Source organism: Neodiprion fabricii, chromosome 5, assembly GCF_021155785.1.
Source record: "Neodiprion fabricii isolate iyNeoFabr1 chromosome 5, iyNeoFabr1.1, whole genome shotgun sequence".
NCBI classification, from domain to species: domain Eukaryota; kingdom Metazoa; phylum Arthropoda; class Insecta; order Hymenoptera; family Diprionidae; genus Neodiprion; species Neodiprion fabricii.
Window position 1 is genome coordinate 20,137,689 of NC_060243.1, and position 13,556 is coordinate 20,151,244.

General features: G+C 34.0%; 1 protein-coding gene across 2 annotated transcripts; it reads left to right on the plus strand.

Moving 5' to 3' along the window:
- The first annotated feature begins 207 nt into the window (after positions 1-207).
- LOC124183849 (polyadenylate-binding protein 1) lies at positions 208-11,744 on the plus strand. 2 transcript variants are annotated; one of them, XM_046572925.1, is made up of 5 exons: positions 208-1,168; positions 4,198-4,508; positions 5,274-5,838; positions 6,337-6,717; positions 8,153-11,744. In XM_046572925.1, the coding sequence occupies exons 1-5, from the start codon at positions 964-966 to the stop codon at positions 8,593-8,595; spliced, it is 1,905 nt and encodes a 634-aa protein (XP_046428881.1). In that variant the 5' UTR covers positions 208-963; the 3' UTR covers positions 8,596-11,744. The 2 variants fall into 2 exon arrangements, with proteins under 2 accessions (XP_046428881.1, XP_046428882.1); XM_046572926.1 differs by having other exon boundaries at positions 209-1,156.
- The last annotated feature ends 1,812 nt before the right edge of the window (positions 11,745-13,556 follow it).

Here is a 13,556-nt window from a genome sequence, read left to right on the forward strand (position 1 = left end):
AAATGGGATTAAATATTTATTGATGCTTGTAGAGTTAATGGAAAACTGATAAAACAAATACAATTGCATTAACAATTGTATCGAGATAAATTTTTACCGTTGAATACCGTACTATTCCAGGTTTGTGCGTATCGGGGAACTACTTGTCGGCGTAGGAAATGGCGTCCTACGGTTTCGTATATAACTGTGCCGCAGACGTCCTTACTGCCTCTTCGTCATTAAGAGTAGAGTTGTTTTCACGTGTGGTTGTGTCTCCTTTTTCCTAAAAAAAATAGGTCACACAACCCACCTCCATTCGTGAATTAACTCTTCTATATTAAAAAAACATAAAATACAAAAAAAACAAAAAATCCACTACTAAAAAAACCCTCATCCTCATCCCCCACCCCAAAAAAATCTATAAAAAATCTTTAAAAATAAAAAACAAAAAAATCGTAAAACCGTAGTGTGAAAATCGCGAAACTTGTGAAGATATTAAAAAAAGATATAAACACCTTGATATATCAAGTTGTGTGAAGAAGGGAAAAAATAGAGATTTGAAAATAATAAAAAAAAGAAGAAGCCAATAAAGGTGTTAACAAGAAGAAGAAGGAAACGGAAATAAAACAAGACAACGTGTGTGTGACAATTATTTGCGTTTTATTATAAGAAAAAGAAAATCTAAAAATATCTAAAAATATACAAAATTTGCAAAAGGAAGGAAATTAAATTTATTAAAATCAAGAAGATTAACCAAGGCCAAGAAAAGTCGCTAATAAAATAGACACCTAATAAATATCCTTGTTGGTTTTGATACAGCATATAGAAGAAGGTGAAAAAATCATTGATACCAGCTGCTGATAGAAGGAAGAAAAGAAACGTCTGGAGAGAATTTGCATGGGGAAAAATCACACGGGCAAATAACAAGCCATATTGAAGACGAGAAGTATCGTACGATCGTGATAAGTAGGAAAGTGAACAGAAATGAATCCAGGAGCGCCTAATTATCCGATGGCATCGCTGTACGTCGGTGATCTGCACTCGGATATAACCGAAGCAATGCTGTTTGAAAAATTTTCATCGGCAGGCCCAGTGCTGTCGATACGCGTGTGCAGAGATATGATCACTCGCCGCTCCCTTGGCTACGCATACGTTAACTTCCAGCAGCCAGCCGACGGTCAGTATTTCGGTAATTGACGCTAGATTGTTGTTCGTAGTTTTGTAGAACCTACGAGGCTATCCGTCCGTCCCAGATTTCCTGAAAATTTCGCGTCCTCATCCCGTCTCCAAGCCGTGACACGTGCATTCTGTCGTTTTCGTCCGCCATATTGGATTTTATTCTGTCTCCCACAATGGCGTCGATTCCTCCCTCCCTGTTAACCTCCTATATGCTCCTATACTCTCCCTCCTTACGGCCTCTGCACATAGAATTCCATAAGTCATGAGCAGGATGCAGCAGCCGTTGCGCCATTTTTTCCGGTCTGTCCTCATTTCTGATGCATCAATATGACGTTTATCAACCGTTTACCGGTCCAAGAGAACTGAAATTATGCCACTAGTGTCTCATTATGCACGAAAATTCACACTTCGTGAGCATACCGGACTACGAAACCTGTGCCGACGGAATGAAAATTTTACAGACTGAATCCCACAAGCCATAAGCAGAATGCGGAATTAGCATCGCAGTTTTCTATCTGAGGTTCCAGTTTAAGTATTGAAAAAAACCACACTTTGCGGGTAAATTAATAGATCCGATCGCGAACTCTCGTTCATGAAGTGTAGAGTTTTATACAGATTGAATTCCGTAAGCCATAACAAGAATGCAGGAAATGAATGGCGATGTACTATGGCCCCTGTATCCCGCTTGTGCCTTATATAATTATGCGTGCTGCTTAATTCAGCAATCACTTCGCATGCTGGCGACAACACGGCTTGATATCGACGAGGAGAATAATCCGAGAGAAAGAAAGAAGAGAAATGCCTGATGTGTGTCGCGGAATGAATAACAATAATTCGAACGGTCGCCGGTGGATATGTCACGTGACCCACTCGTGTATGCCACAGACGTTCCATGTATATGGGGCATTCCACGTTAAATTAGCAGCCAACGTATGTCACCTCCTTCGATTTTAATCATTTTTAATTATTATGTGATGTTCTTTCCAATCCAAAAGAGTTTCGGGAATTTTTTGATTTACTACAGCCACTGGTGATATTTACAAAAAATTGCAAAATAAATTCCAAAAAAGCCATTTTTATAAATCTGAAAAAATTCACAGAAATTCCATGATTTGAAATGTGATTTTTAAGCACCACACGATTGTGGGATCTCAATATTTACTATTTTTTGCGCAAGTTTTTAGTTTTTCCATGTCGAAATTGTTATATATATATATATATGCATATATTGCATGTATATGTGTTTGTGTGTGCATATGTAACTGTAAGTATATATAAGGTCCTTTATTGACCTTTGACATTAAATAACTTTTGACAGAGTAAATTTATCATAAAATGATAAGAGACCTTTGTTTGTAAAACGTGCAATTCCTTACAAACATACGTTTTGGTCTTAGCAATACACTAATGTGTTGATGAGTCATAAAATTTTGGAGTTTAAAAAAAAATTTCCCATGTTATTTAAATGGGAAATGGAAAATTGCAATGAGGCTCATCTGAATATTAATATTAAGAGCCGATACTTAAACAGTATCTATTTTCGGCTTCAATTTCAAAAAAAATAGTCGATTTTTTTTATACAGTCTAATATATATATATATATATATATATTAGATTAGATTAGATTATATATATATTCAAAAACTGATAACCATGTAGCGATAGTGGCGCTGAGCGCAGTTCAAAGTTCGCCTGGAGGTGCGTTCAGACCCCAGTCATCAGTTGTAGGGCCTTCCGACAAAAATAGTATATATTGATTTTCATGTGGTACTTAAAAATCACATTTCCAATAATAGAATCTATGAATTTATTCAGATTTTTGAAATTGGCGTTCTTAGATTTTTTTTTTTTTTTTTTTCCCCCTTTCTTCAATATTGTGTAAAAAAAAAATTATGCTAAAAAAATGTGAACAAAATTCGGAGACCCTTTTGAGTCGGTAAGAATATCATACTCGAAAATGATTAAAATCAAAGGGGTTGAGGTACAGGCTAATTGTATGTGGAATGCTCCATATGTATAAGTTGCACACACTGTGTGAACAGATGCTTAGGTTTTTTTCCTTTATTTCTTTTCCGCATTTCGCCTTGGATCTTGTATTATTATTATTATTATTTTTCTTATTCATTAAGCACTAATGCCCAGCCATTTGAACGTCTGATAGATGATTAATTTCTTATTTCCAACGGTATCAGCACTAATTTTTTAACTTGGAAAGTTTTCCTTGTTTTTCTACAAGTTTTTTTCAAACATCTGGAAAATAACGGGCGATTTCTTTTGAAGTATCTCTTCACTCCTTCTTGACTGATCAAAATTACCCTGATTACAGTTTATTTAAATTACTCTCCAATGGTGACATACAATCAATTTTCATGATTTCAACGCTCTTTGGTAAAACTTGGAGACCCAGAAATCGATCCATTGCATTTTATTAACATAGGCCTGAGAGTCCCGCAATGGATCTGCGATAATCTGTTTAAACATATAGTTGTACAATGAACAAGTAAAGTTTTTACAAATTTTTCCCTTAATATTTGTCTCGTTCAGAATATGATGTGAAATAAGTGCGAAATTATTCGTTTATAATTATTTGTTATGATCTACCCAACTTCTGTACTAGGAAAATTTTTTGTGATTCTCGAACTAAAAATGTAATTCAGTATTACACAATAGTGAAAGTTACAGCGATCTGTTTAAAATAAAGGCTTCGATAAGCCTGATTAAATTTTGTTACAACAGCGTTCAATCATTGTTAAAAATTAATTCGGACATTTTTTCGGAGTTTTTCCAAGAGAGAGAAAAAGGTTACGCTAAAATTCACCTTTGTTTATAGAAAGTCATCAATTTCAGTGCTTTTAAAGAATATAATTATATTTTTGCTTACCCTTTCCTTTATACTCTGCATATACTCGATCAAATGAATTGAATTTGAATCTCCATCAGTAACAAATGTTTTTTCCCGCGAAGTAGTAGTAAAAAAATAATGTAATAATTCATGTAAAGCTTGTTGTAACTTTTGATTTCTTCTTTCTAATTTTGTAGCGGAACGAGCTTTAGACACAATGAACTTCGATATGATAAAGGGAAGGCCGATCCGTATAATGTGGTCACAGCGCGATCCGTCGTTGAGAAAATCTGGAGTGGGCAACGTGTTCATTAAAAACTTGGATAAGAACATTGACAACAAAGCGATGTACGACACATTTTCTGCCTTCGGTAATATTTTGAGTTGTAAGGTCGCGCAGGACGAAACAGGTGCATCCAAAGGATATGGATTCGTCCATTTTGAAACCGAAGAAGCAGCGAACAAATCGATCGATAAAGTTAATGGCATGTTGCTCAACGGAAAAAAAGTACGTATACAATTTAAGGATTACTGAAAGTGAATGTCGAATGGGAAGAGTTAGCTTGTTTGCTAAAAAATGCTGTTAAAAATGTTTGGAGTTTTGTGGTGCTTCAAAAGTATGAAAATCGAGCTTCGTTTACATATATTTTTGATTAAAATCAATTGAATGAAAATACTGGCAATAAATTCTTCAATAATTTTTACTTGTGATATATTTTGTGGTGCCTATGTACTTTAAAAATGACTCGACAGATTGTCTTGAAATTTGGCGACTGTATTCTGAGATAGCCTATCCTTATTGCCATGATCCCACTATTTTTTTTTATTTGCCATATATTTCGTTAATTCAATATACCAGTGAATTTGGTATGAAAAATCAAATTACAATTTCAAATTGTCCCCATCTTGTCAAGTTAAACAAATGAAAGAGTTTCGAATTGTGGAAAAGAAGATTAGCTGTACAAAAATATCTGCAAACTTGAAGTAAATCGGTTTTGCCATTTTCAAGACATCGTCATCACTGCTAAACATGGTTGTCGTTAATTCTAAATAACAGTGCTTCCTATCCATCGAACCCGAAACTAAATAAAAAAAAAAATATGTAAACAATGTTCGGTTTGCATAATTTTGAATAAATTAAATCCAAATCGAATCACTGGTTGCCAAGATATTGACTCTGAAAATTCCGACCATTTTTGGATCTGTCCACTTGATTGTACATTTCGACCACGATTTCAATTGGGTTATTTTTCTATGGTAATATCCTCTTCAGGTTTACGTCGGCAAATTCATCCCAAGAAAAGAGCGTGAAAAGGAATTGGGAGAAAAAGCAAAATTGTTCACGAACGTCTATGTCAAAAACTTTGGAGAGGATATGAACGACGAGAAGCTTCGCGAGATGTTCGAAAAGTATGGACCGATAAACAGCCACAAGGTGATGAGTAAAGATGACGGGAAGTCGCGAGGCTTCGGCTTCGTTGCTTTTGAGGATCCTGAAGCAGCTGAGACGGCCGTCACCGAGCTAAATGGCAAGGAGATACTTGAGGGTAAATGTCTGTACGTTGGCAGAGCGCAGAAAAAGGCGGAGCGCCAGCAGGAGCTGAAGCGCAAGTTTGAACAGCTTAAAATTGAACGACTCAATCGCTACCAGGGGGTCAATTTATATGTGAAAAACCTCGATGACACCATCGACGACGAACGCCTCCGCAAAGAATTCACCCCCTTTGGAACTATCACTTCTGCCAAAGTTATGATGGAGGAGGGACGCAGCAAGGGATTCGGATTTGTCTGTTTCTCTTCTCCAGAGGAAGCGACCAAAGCTGTCACTGAAATGAATGGTATGTTGTTGAGAATTTCTATCCATTGTTGGTATACTTTTCAATACATGTTATTAATTTTAATAAGCAATAGTAACAGGCATTCTCGAACTTGGGATATCGTTCCTACTATTTTTAAGGAGCGTTTTCATGGAACGAATATTGTTATTTATGCAAATAAGATTTATGTAACGTTCATCTTCTAACTTGGAAAATAGTTCATGTTCTTTTGTACATCCTTTTTCATATAATTATGTTTTATAATTTCGAATTTAATTAAGAATTCAAGTTATCCGTTACTTTAAAAGTTCAGGCCTTAACGGTCCTAAAATCCCTAGATTTTTTGAACTTCCACATTCTGTCTTATGAGTCTGGATCTGTCACAAGATCCAAAGAAAGAAGTTCAATATATCACTCTGATTCTTGTTGAATCATTTGTAATCAATTGTACTATTGTATAATTGTTTTGTCCCCGATATCAAATTCAGAAAGATATTCAGGCTTTTTACCCTGCCGCAGGTCGCATCGTCGGTACAAAGCCACTCTATGTGGCATTGGCGCAGCGCAAGGAAGACCGTAAGGCACATTTGGCTTCGCAGTACATGCAGCGCATGGCAAATATGCGGATGCAACAGATGGGCCAGATCTTCCAGCCCGGCGCAGCCGGCAGCTACTTTGTTCCCACGATCCCTCAGCCCCAGAGATTCTACGGCCCTGCTCAGATGGCCCAAATACGTGCCACTCCTCGATGGCCTGCTCAGCCGAATCAAGTTCGACCCAATGCCCAAACCGGAAACTCTGGATTTGCTACTATGCAGGGTCCATTCCGTGCAGCACCTAGGGCACCGACTGCTCCCACTGGCGGTATGCGCAATGCTCTTTCCGCTAGACCAATTACTGGTGAGAAAAAAACTTGTTTTGTTATTTTTTATACTTATAAATGTTCTTGGTCTTTTCTCATCATTGGATTGATGAATTTCACAAAATCTGCTTCAATTTGCTGGTTTTTTTTTCAGCTATTGATTGTTATGGGATACTTGATCCCATGAAAGAGTTGATTTCGAGTTAAAAATTATTGTTAGATCCATTTCTGCTTAGAAAAATACTTGTTTTGCTGCTTTTGACACCGATGAAATGCCTTTTTGGTGTATTTTCACCACTGAATTCATCAGTTTTACAAAATTTTCTATTTAGTTTTGGTATTTCCCAGTTTAAAAAAATTTTTTTTTTTTTCATTTTTTACTGTTTCATCAAAGTTATTCAATCGAAGATTTTTTTTATAATTGAAAATTCTCTTTAGATCCGTTGTTTGTGGGGAAAAAAAAAGGTTTTACGGATTTTGGGTTGTCCGCACTGTCAGAGTGATCAATTCTATAAAATTCGCTTCACAATTTACTGGTTTCCTAGTTTATTAATCTTCACATAGACTTTGATTTGATACTTTATTCAACCTAAGAAAAATCAATTTTAGACCATTACTAGTAAGAATATGACGTGTGTAGTTGATTGCCACTGGTTATCAGAGATTCAGAGTTTAAAACGACAAATATGTTACTTTGATATTGGGCGAAACGTTTATCAGTTACTATGATCAATATTTTTCTGTTTTCCTATTCACTCTATCAGAGTTCTTTGAGATATTTTATAGAATCGACAGTTTAATTTTTAATACTACAAAATTAATTCAATATCCCTACTGATGGGACCAAACACATTCAATTGATTTCTAAGTTTTCTTCTTCATTGTGGACCGTGGCTTTGGCACCAAATTTTGATCAATTTCATCAAACTCACTCTGATCTCACTGTATTACTCTCATTAATTTTGTCAATGTTTTTGAGCACTTCAATCAGTAACCATACTTCTAATCTAAGATCATGCCAATTAATTTGAACCTCTTTTTTTTCGACCCAGTTAAATTCTTCTCCGGTTCAATTTTCAACAAACGTCTTCGCAGATGTATGAATATAGTCGAAAATCTGAGAGTGACGAGTAAATGATGAAAAAAAATTAAATAACTGCAAAATCATTTTTTCCATTCACACTTATTTTCCTATTGATTAATTTCGTTGGATTACCTCTGTTTTTACTGTTTTGCTCTTTTCTCAATGACTCCGTCAAGGTTTTTAAACACTTTGTTCAATCAGTTTATCATATTTCTGATCTAAAGTTATATTTAATCCATTTTAAATTAGTCTTCAAATCAACAGTTGATGGATTTAATTCTTTCTCTACTTTAATTTTCAATAATGATCTTTACTGTTGTATAAAAATAACTGAAAATCCTACAGCGCAATGCTTGTATTATATAAAAAACAAAAAAAAATTCTTGCAGGGCAACAAGCTGTCGGCGGAGCCAATATGCAGGGTCGCACTATGACTGGACCAGCAGTGGGAGTTTCACCTCAGGGTCGCCCTTCGAACTACAAGTACACGGCTAACATGCGAAACCCTCCACAAGCGATGGCAATACCAGCGCCAGCTCCGGTTCAGCAAGCGGTCCACATCCAGGGTCAAGAGCCTCTGACTGCGACGATGTTGGCAGCAGCTCCACCTCAAGAACAGAAACAGATGCTGGGAGAACGGCTTTTCCCGTTGATCCAAAGAATGTATGCCGATCTTGCCGGCAAGATAACCGGAATGCTTTTGGAAATTGACAATTCAGAACTGCTTCACATGCTCGAGCACAACGAGTCGCTCAAGGCGAAAGTCGAGGAGGCCGTCGCGGTGCTTCAGGCTCACCAGGCGAAACAGGCAGTTGCCACCAAAAAGGAGTAGAGCTGATTTTCTTGGTCGCAAAAACTTTGACGGAGGAGAAATGCGAGATTTCTTGTATTTTTTATTTTTCGTCGCTATCTTATCTTTGACGTCGTCGGTTTTTGTCGTTAATATTAAAATACGATAACGGGGTGGTTAAATCTCTGTTTTATATTACGGATACGTGACGACGACGCCTTCGAAAGGGCGCAAAAATAATAAATGAAAATAGAAATCGAACATCATTTAAAGAAAAAAAATACCCCGTCATTTTTTTCTACTGTTCGTAGAAAAAATAATAATAATCTCTTGCTATTATATTCAATATTTTTGCCTTGGTCATTTTGGCTTGTTAATTCCTTATATATGTACTTTTTTCTGTTTTTTTTTTCCTTCATATTTTTGTAACATTACCGATATTTCTATAATTCCTATGATTCACAATTCAATACGATTCACAATTATTACAATTATTATTATTAATATGATTATTATTGCTATTACTATTATTACTATTCTTTTTTTTCCTTAGAACAACAAAAACAATAATGATAACGCGACGTCGACGAGTATCGTTTTTATTAACTACTGTTGTCAACAGTTTATTATCCCCGAGGTAGATTTTCAACTGCACTGAAACTATTCGTTCTATTTGTACATGATTTGTTCTTTTTGTTCCACGCTTGTTTTTTGTTTGGTCATTTTTTCTCTTTGGTCGATCTGAGTATATTAGAAAATTATATCGTCTGAACAACGAAATAGACGATATTTCTGCAACTCATTGTTTTTAATTTCCCTCATTTTGAAAATGAAAAATATGCCTTATCTTTTCCTATAAAATTTTCAGAGTTTTCTCGTCCGATTGTTGTCTCCATTGGCAACTGTTTCAACTTGTTTCAGTCTAGTTTGTTTTTCGGATTTTTTTTCTCTTCTCTGTCTTTCTTTTCTGATACATGCAATATACCTAATATAATTTTAACTTGATAGATATGCAAAGAAAAGATGCGAAAAATCGTAAAAGAATCTGTGTAAAATAATTATACGTGAATACGTATTATCAAGTACAGAGAGAGACAGAGGAGAGAAAAGTGAAGAAAAGATGGAAACGCGGTACGAAAAGCTCATCGAAAAACGAGAAAAACTGGTTTAAAAACAAAAAAAAAAAACGAAAATACGGTGAGAGACGATTATTATTAACGAAAACTGTTATTGAAAATTTCGTTAATAATAGTCTCTCTTAGTATTTCTTTTTCTTGCTTTTAAACTGTTTTATCTTTTTTTTTTTTTGTTCATTCCATGTTCAACACGACAGCAAAAATTGAAGATAATGTGAAAACGAGAAAAAGAGAAAAAAAAGAAAAACCTTTTTTTCTTACAAAGAGGAAACAAAAACATACGCAACTTATAGAAGAAACGGAAAGCGAGTAAATGGAAAAAAATAAAACTGATAAAAACAAAAAAAAATTGAATAATAATGAAAATTTCACCACTTGTGTGCATGTGTGTGTGTGTGTATACGCGTGTGTGCAAACGAAAGTTCCGTGCTCAAAACGAAGAGAATCGTTCGAGATCGCTTGTTTTATTGTCTTGTTAGGGTTGCTTTTTCGCTTTCCTTGAACATTTTTTTATAAAACAAAAAAAAAAAAAAAATGAATGTACGCATCAGAAAAGTAATTCTCTTCGCAGTATGTGAGTTAAAGATCAATGAGTGTGAAAGTGAGAAAGAGAGAAATTAATATAGAGTCGAGAGTGCGACAATGAGAAAGCGTAAATGCGAGTGAATAAGTATGAAGAAATGAGATAGAGAAACAAAAAAATGTAAAACGAAAAAGGAAAAAAAAGATCAAGAAACAAACTTGTAACTATTATTATTATTATCCTAATAACACCACGTTATTGTAACACTATTATTATTATTCTTATTGAAGATTATGATGAATTGAAACAACATCTCACGTTCAGCATGACGTGTAACATTATATTATCGAGAATATTAACTAAATGGAGGTTTCAAATGTACAGGGTTTTTTTTAATGTGTAATAATAATAATGCTTAATTCGATCATTTATTATAATTTTTTTTTTCTGTTTTCCCCCAAACGCTTCGCCCAATTCATTTCTAACAATTTGTTGTACGAGGATTGTTGCACAATCAGTACGCAAGTAAATATGTATGCTTATGCGACAGCGAAGCAGTTTTACATCATTTTAATTTCGTTGCTTGATAATTCGTGACAAGGAAGGAAAACACGCAAGTAAGAACAACAACAATTATTATTATTATTATCATCAGTTGAAAAGTAAAAACCCTGTATATGCGTGAATAATATTCTTGCGATTCTATCTATGTTACGCTGTAGTATTATTATTCTCTTAATTACAGAATAGCCATTATTTTTATAATTGAGTTATCAACTTGTGGTTTTTTTTTTTTTTGTTTTGTTCTATTTTCTTTGCTTTTTTAAATCCCGTGCGCCAGCGAGAAGGAACGTTCGTTCCTTCTTGGTTCCATCATTTCTGTTTTTTTTTTTTTTTTTAAATTCGGTTCCGGTTGTGTTCTTTGGTTGTGGTCCATAAAGAAACCAAAACCGAAGTACGAGTATCCAAGAAAAAGAGGAAGAAGGTAACAAAAAATTCGTAAAAGATAAATAATGAGAAAATGAGGTATTTTTGTAGATAAAAACGAGAAGAAAGAGGAAAAACAAAAACTCCGAGCATATTATAGGAACAAATAAAATCGTTGCTCAGCATCTTGGGTTCCGGTATAATTGTACAACCGCTGGTCGCACGGGTTACTTGAAAATGATGATGATGATATGATGATGATGATAATGGTTGAAATTTTTTTTTCTCCTTCTGCAGAAATACTCTTCATTTACGAAGAAAAGAAACCTTCAACCATAAAAGTAAAATGTCGTTCATAATTGTCAACGTTCGTCGAAAACGCGTTTGCTATGTGTATTCGATTATAGTTTCACCACCTTTTTGAAATTTGTTACGAAAATAAGAACTAAAATAAAAAAAAGAAACTAATTAAATATACGCGCTTGGCAAACGTGATGAACGATGTTTAATAAGTATAAAGATGAATTTGATAAACAGGAGTAAAAAAAAATTGAAAAAAAAATTGAAAAAGAAGTTAACTATAACATTATTATAATAATATAAACGTGGACCTTGTGCTGCTGATGATGCTATCACTACAGCATTCGAGTATCTTTGATATAAAAAAGAAAAAACAAAAACAATGTAAACAGAAACGAAATAATACATGGAAAAAATATTAAATTCGACCGTTTGAATTTTTCACCACACACAATTATTATATATTATATAATGTAATATGTAAGATATTATAATGTAAACGTAAAACTTACGCAAAGAAAATATAAATACATAAATTGAATATTATATACACACATTTTTAACAATGACAATGACGATGATGATGACGATAATCCTTAAATATGTGTACGCAACATCCCATATTTTTTCATTTTTCTTTGGTTTTTTGTTTTCATGAAACTCCTTGTGTTCACACGCGTAAGTTTACTTTATATGCTATACACACTTGTTATATATCTAGTGATCATATATTATAATGATACGAGAATTCGTGTTGAGTAACGATATTGAGTATACGTTACATAGATATTAGAGGGTATCTAGTGTGTAATTTTCTACGCGCTCTGATTGTATTTTGAAAAAAAACCTACCGAAAGTAGACAGAGAAAGAATTAAAAAAAAAAAGATAGACAAACTACCAAACTGCACATCAACATTACATTGTGATGAGTTATCTATTTGAGATCATATGAGAAACAATGAATTTCTCACCTATCAGGTTCAGTCTTACGTAATAATATGGTATATTCTTTGTTAGGATATGAGAATTTAGTTAAAAAGAACAAGAGGAAAGAGAAAAATGAAAAAAACGTGAGCAAGACGAGTTTACTGGGAATTACAAACATTATCAAAGAACCGGGATAAATAGTTGTTTCACTTTCTTTCATTCTGCGTTTTTTTTTTCGTTTTAATTTGTTATTGATTTACTCACGCCTGTTTGAAATTTTTCAAATTAAATTGTAACCTTACAAGAGAGAAAGCCGCAATTTCAACGGGTCAAATACAATATATCAGATGCTGAATTTTTATAGCCTCCTGATGATGAATACTGATTATATACAATACCATATATTTCATAACGTTATTAATACTATGACTATTGTGTTGTTCATACGGTTACTATCGTTAACAATTATTATTGTATGCAAAGTCAACAACATAAAAAACGTTAAAATTACTGCACGGGTTTTCTTATTTTTTCTTCTCAACTACGGTAAGGTTGTTTGCTATGAATAATAATTGTCAGTAGTGCGATATAACGATTACCGCGATGAAAGAAATTATGAAAGAAAAACCAACTAGAAGATGATTATTTGATTGAAGATGCGGTAAGAAATGAGAAGAATAACGGAAAGTCTGCAGAAGAGCGAAGTTTTTCTTTCAGTCTACGTCGAATATTTAACGCATTATTATTAGTGGTTCGATACATCGCTGTAATTGAATTGTAATGTTTGTAACATGGGATCATTTTTCATGATATTTCTTTGTCTCCTTTAATTTATTCATCGCTGTATGCATGTATGTACTTTGGCATGCGTTGTATAACTTTTGGATTCTTTCCATTGTACGGAAAAATTTGAAAACTACAGTGAAATAGCGAAAAAATTTTCGAAACAAATAACCAGAAACCATCAATATTAAAATTGAAACTTGTGTCAATTCGGTGAATTGAAATGAGAGTTTTCAATTTTTAAAGTATTATAAAACGGTCAACTGTCACAAAGTAAAAACTCGTTAATTAGTGTCTTAATAATGACTATATACCTTTGCTGTGCATTCTAGTTAATCATCAGCTGGCAGTACTGACAGAAAATTTAGTGTCTCTTTCTCATCGTATTTCTTCAAGTGTGACGTCA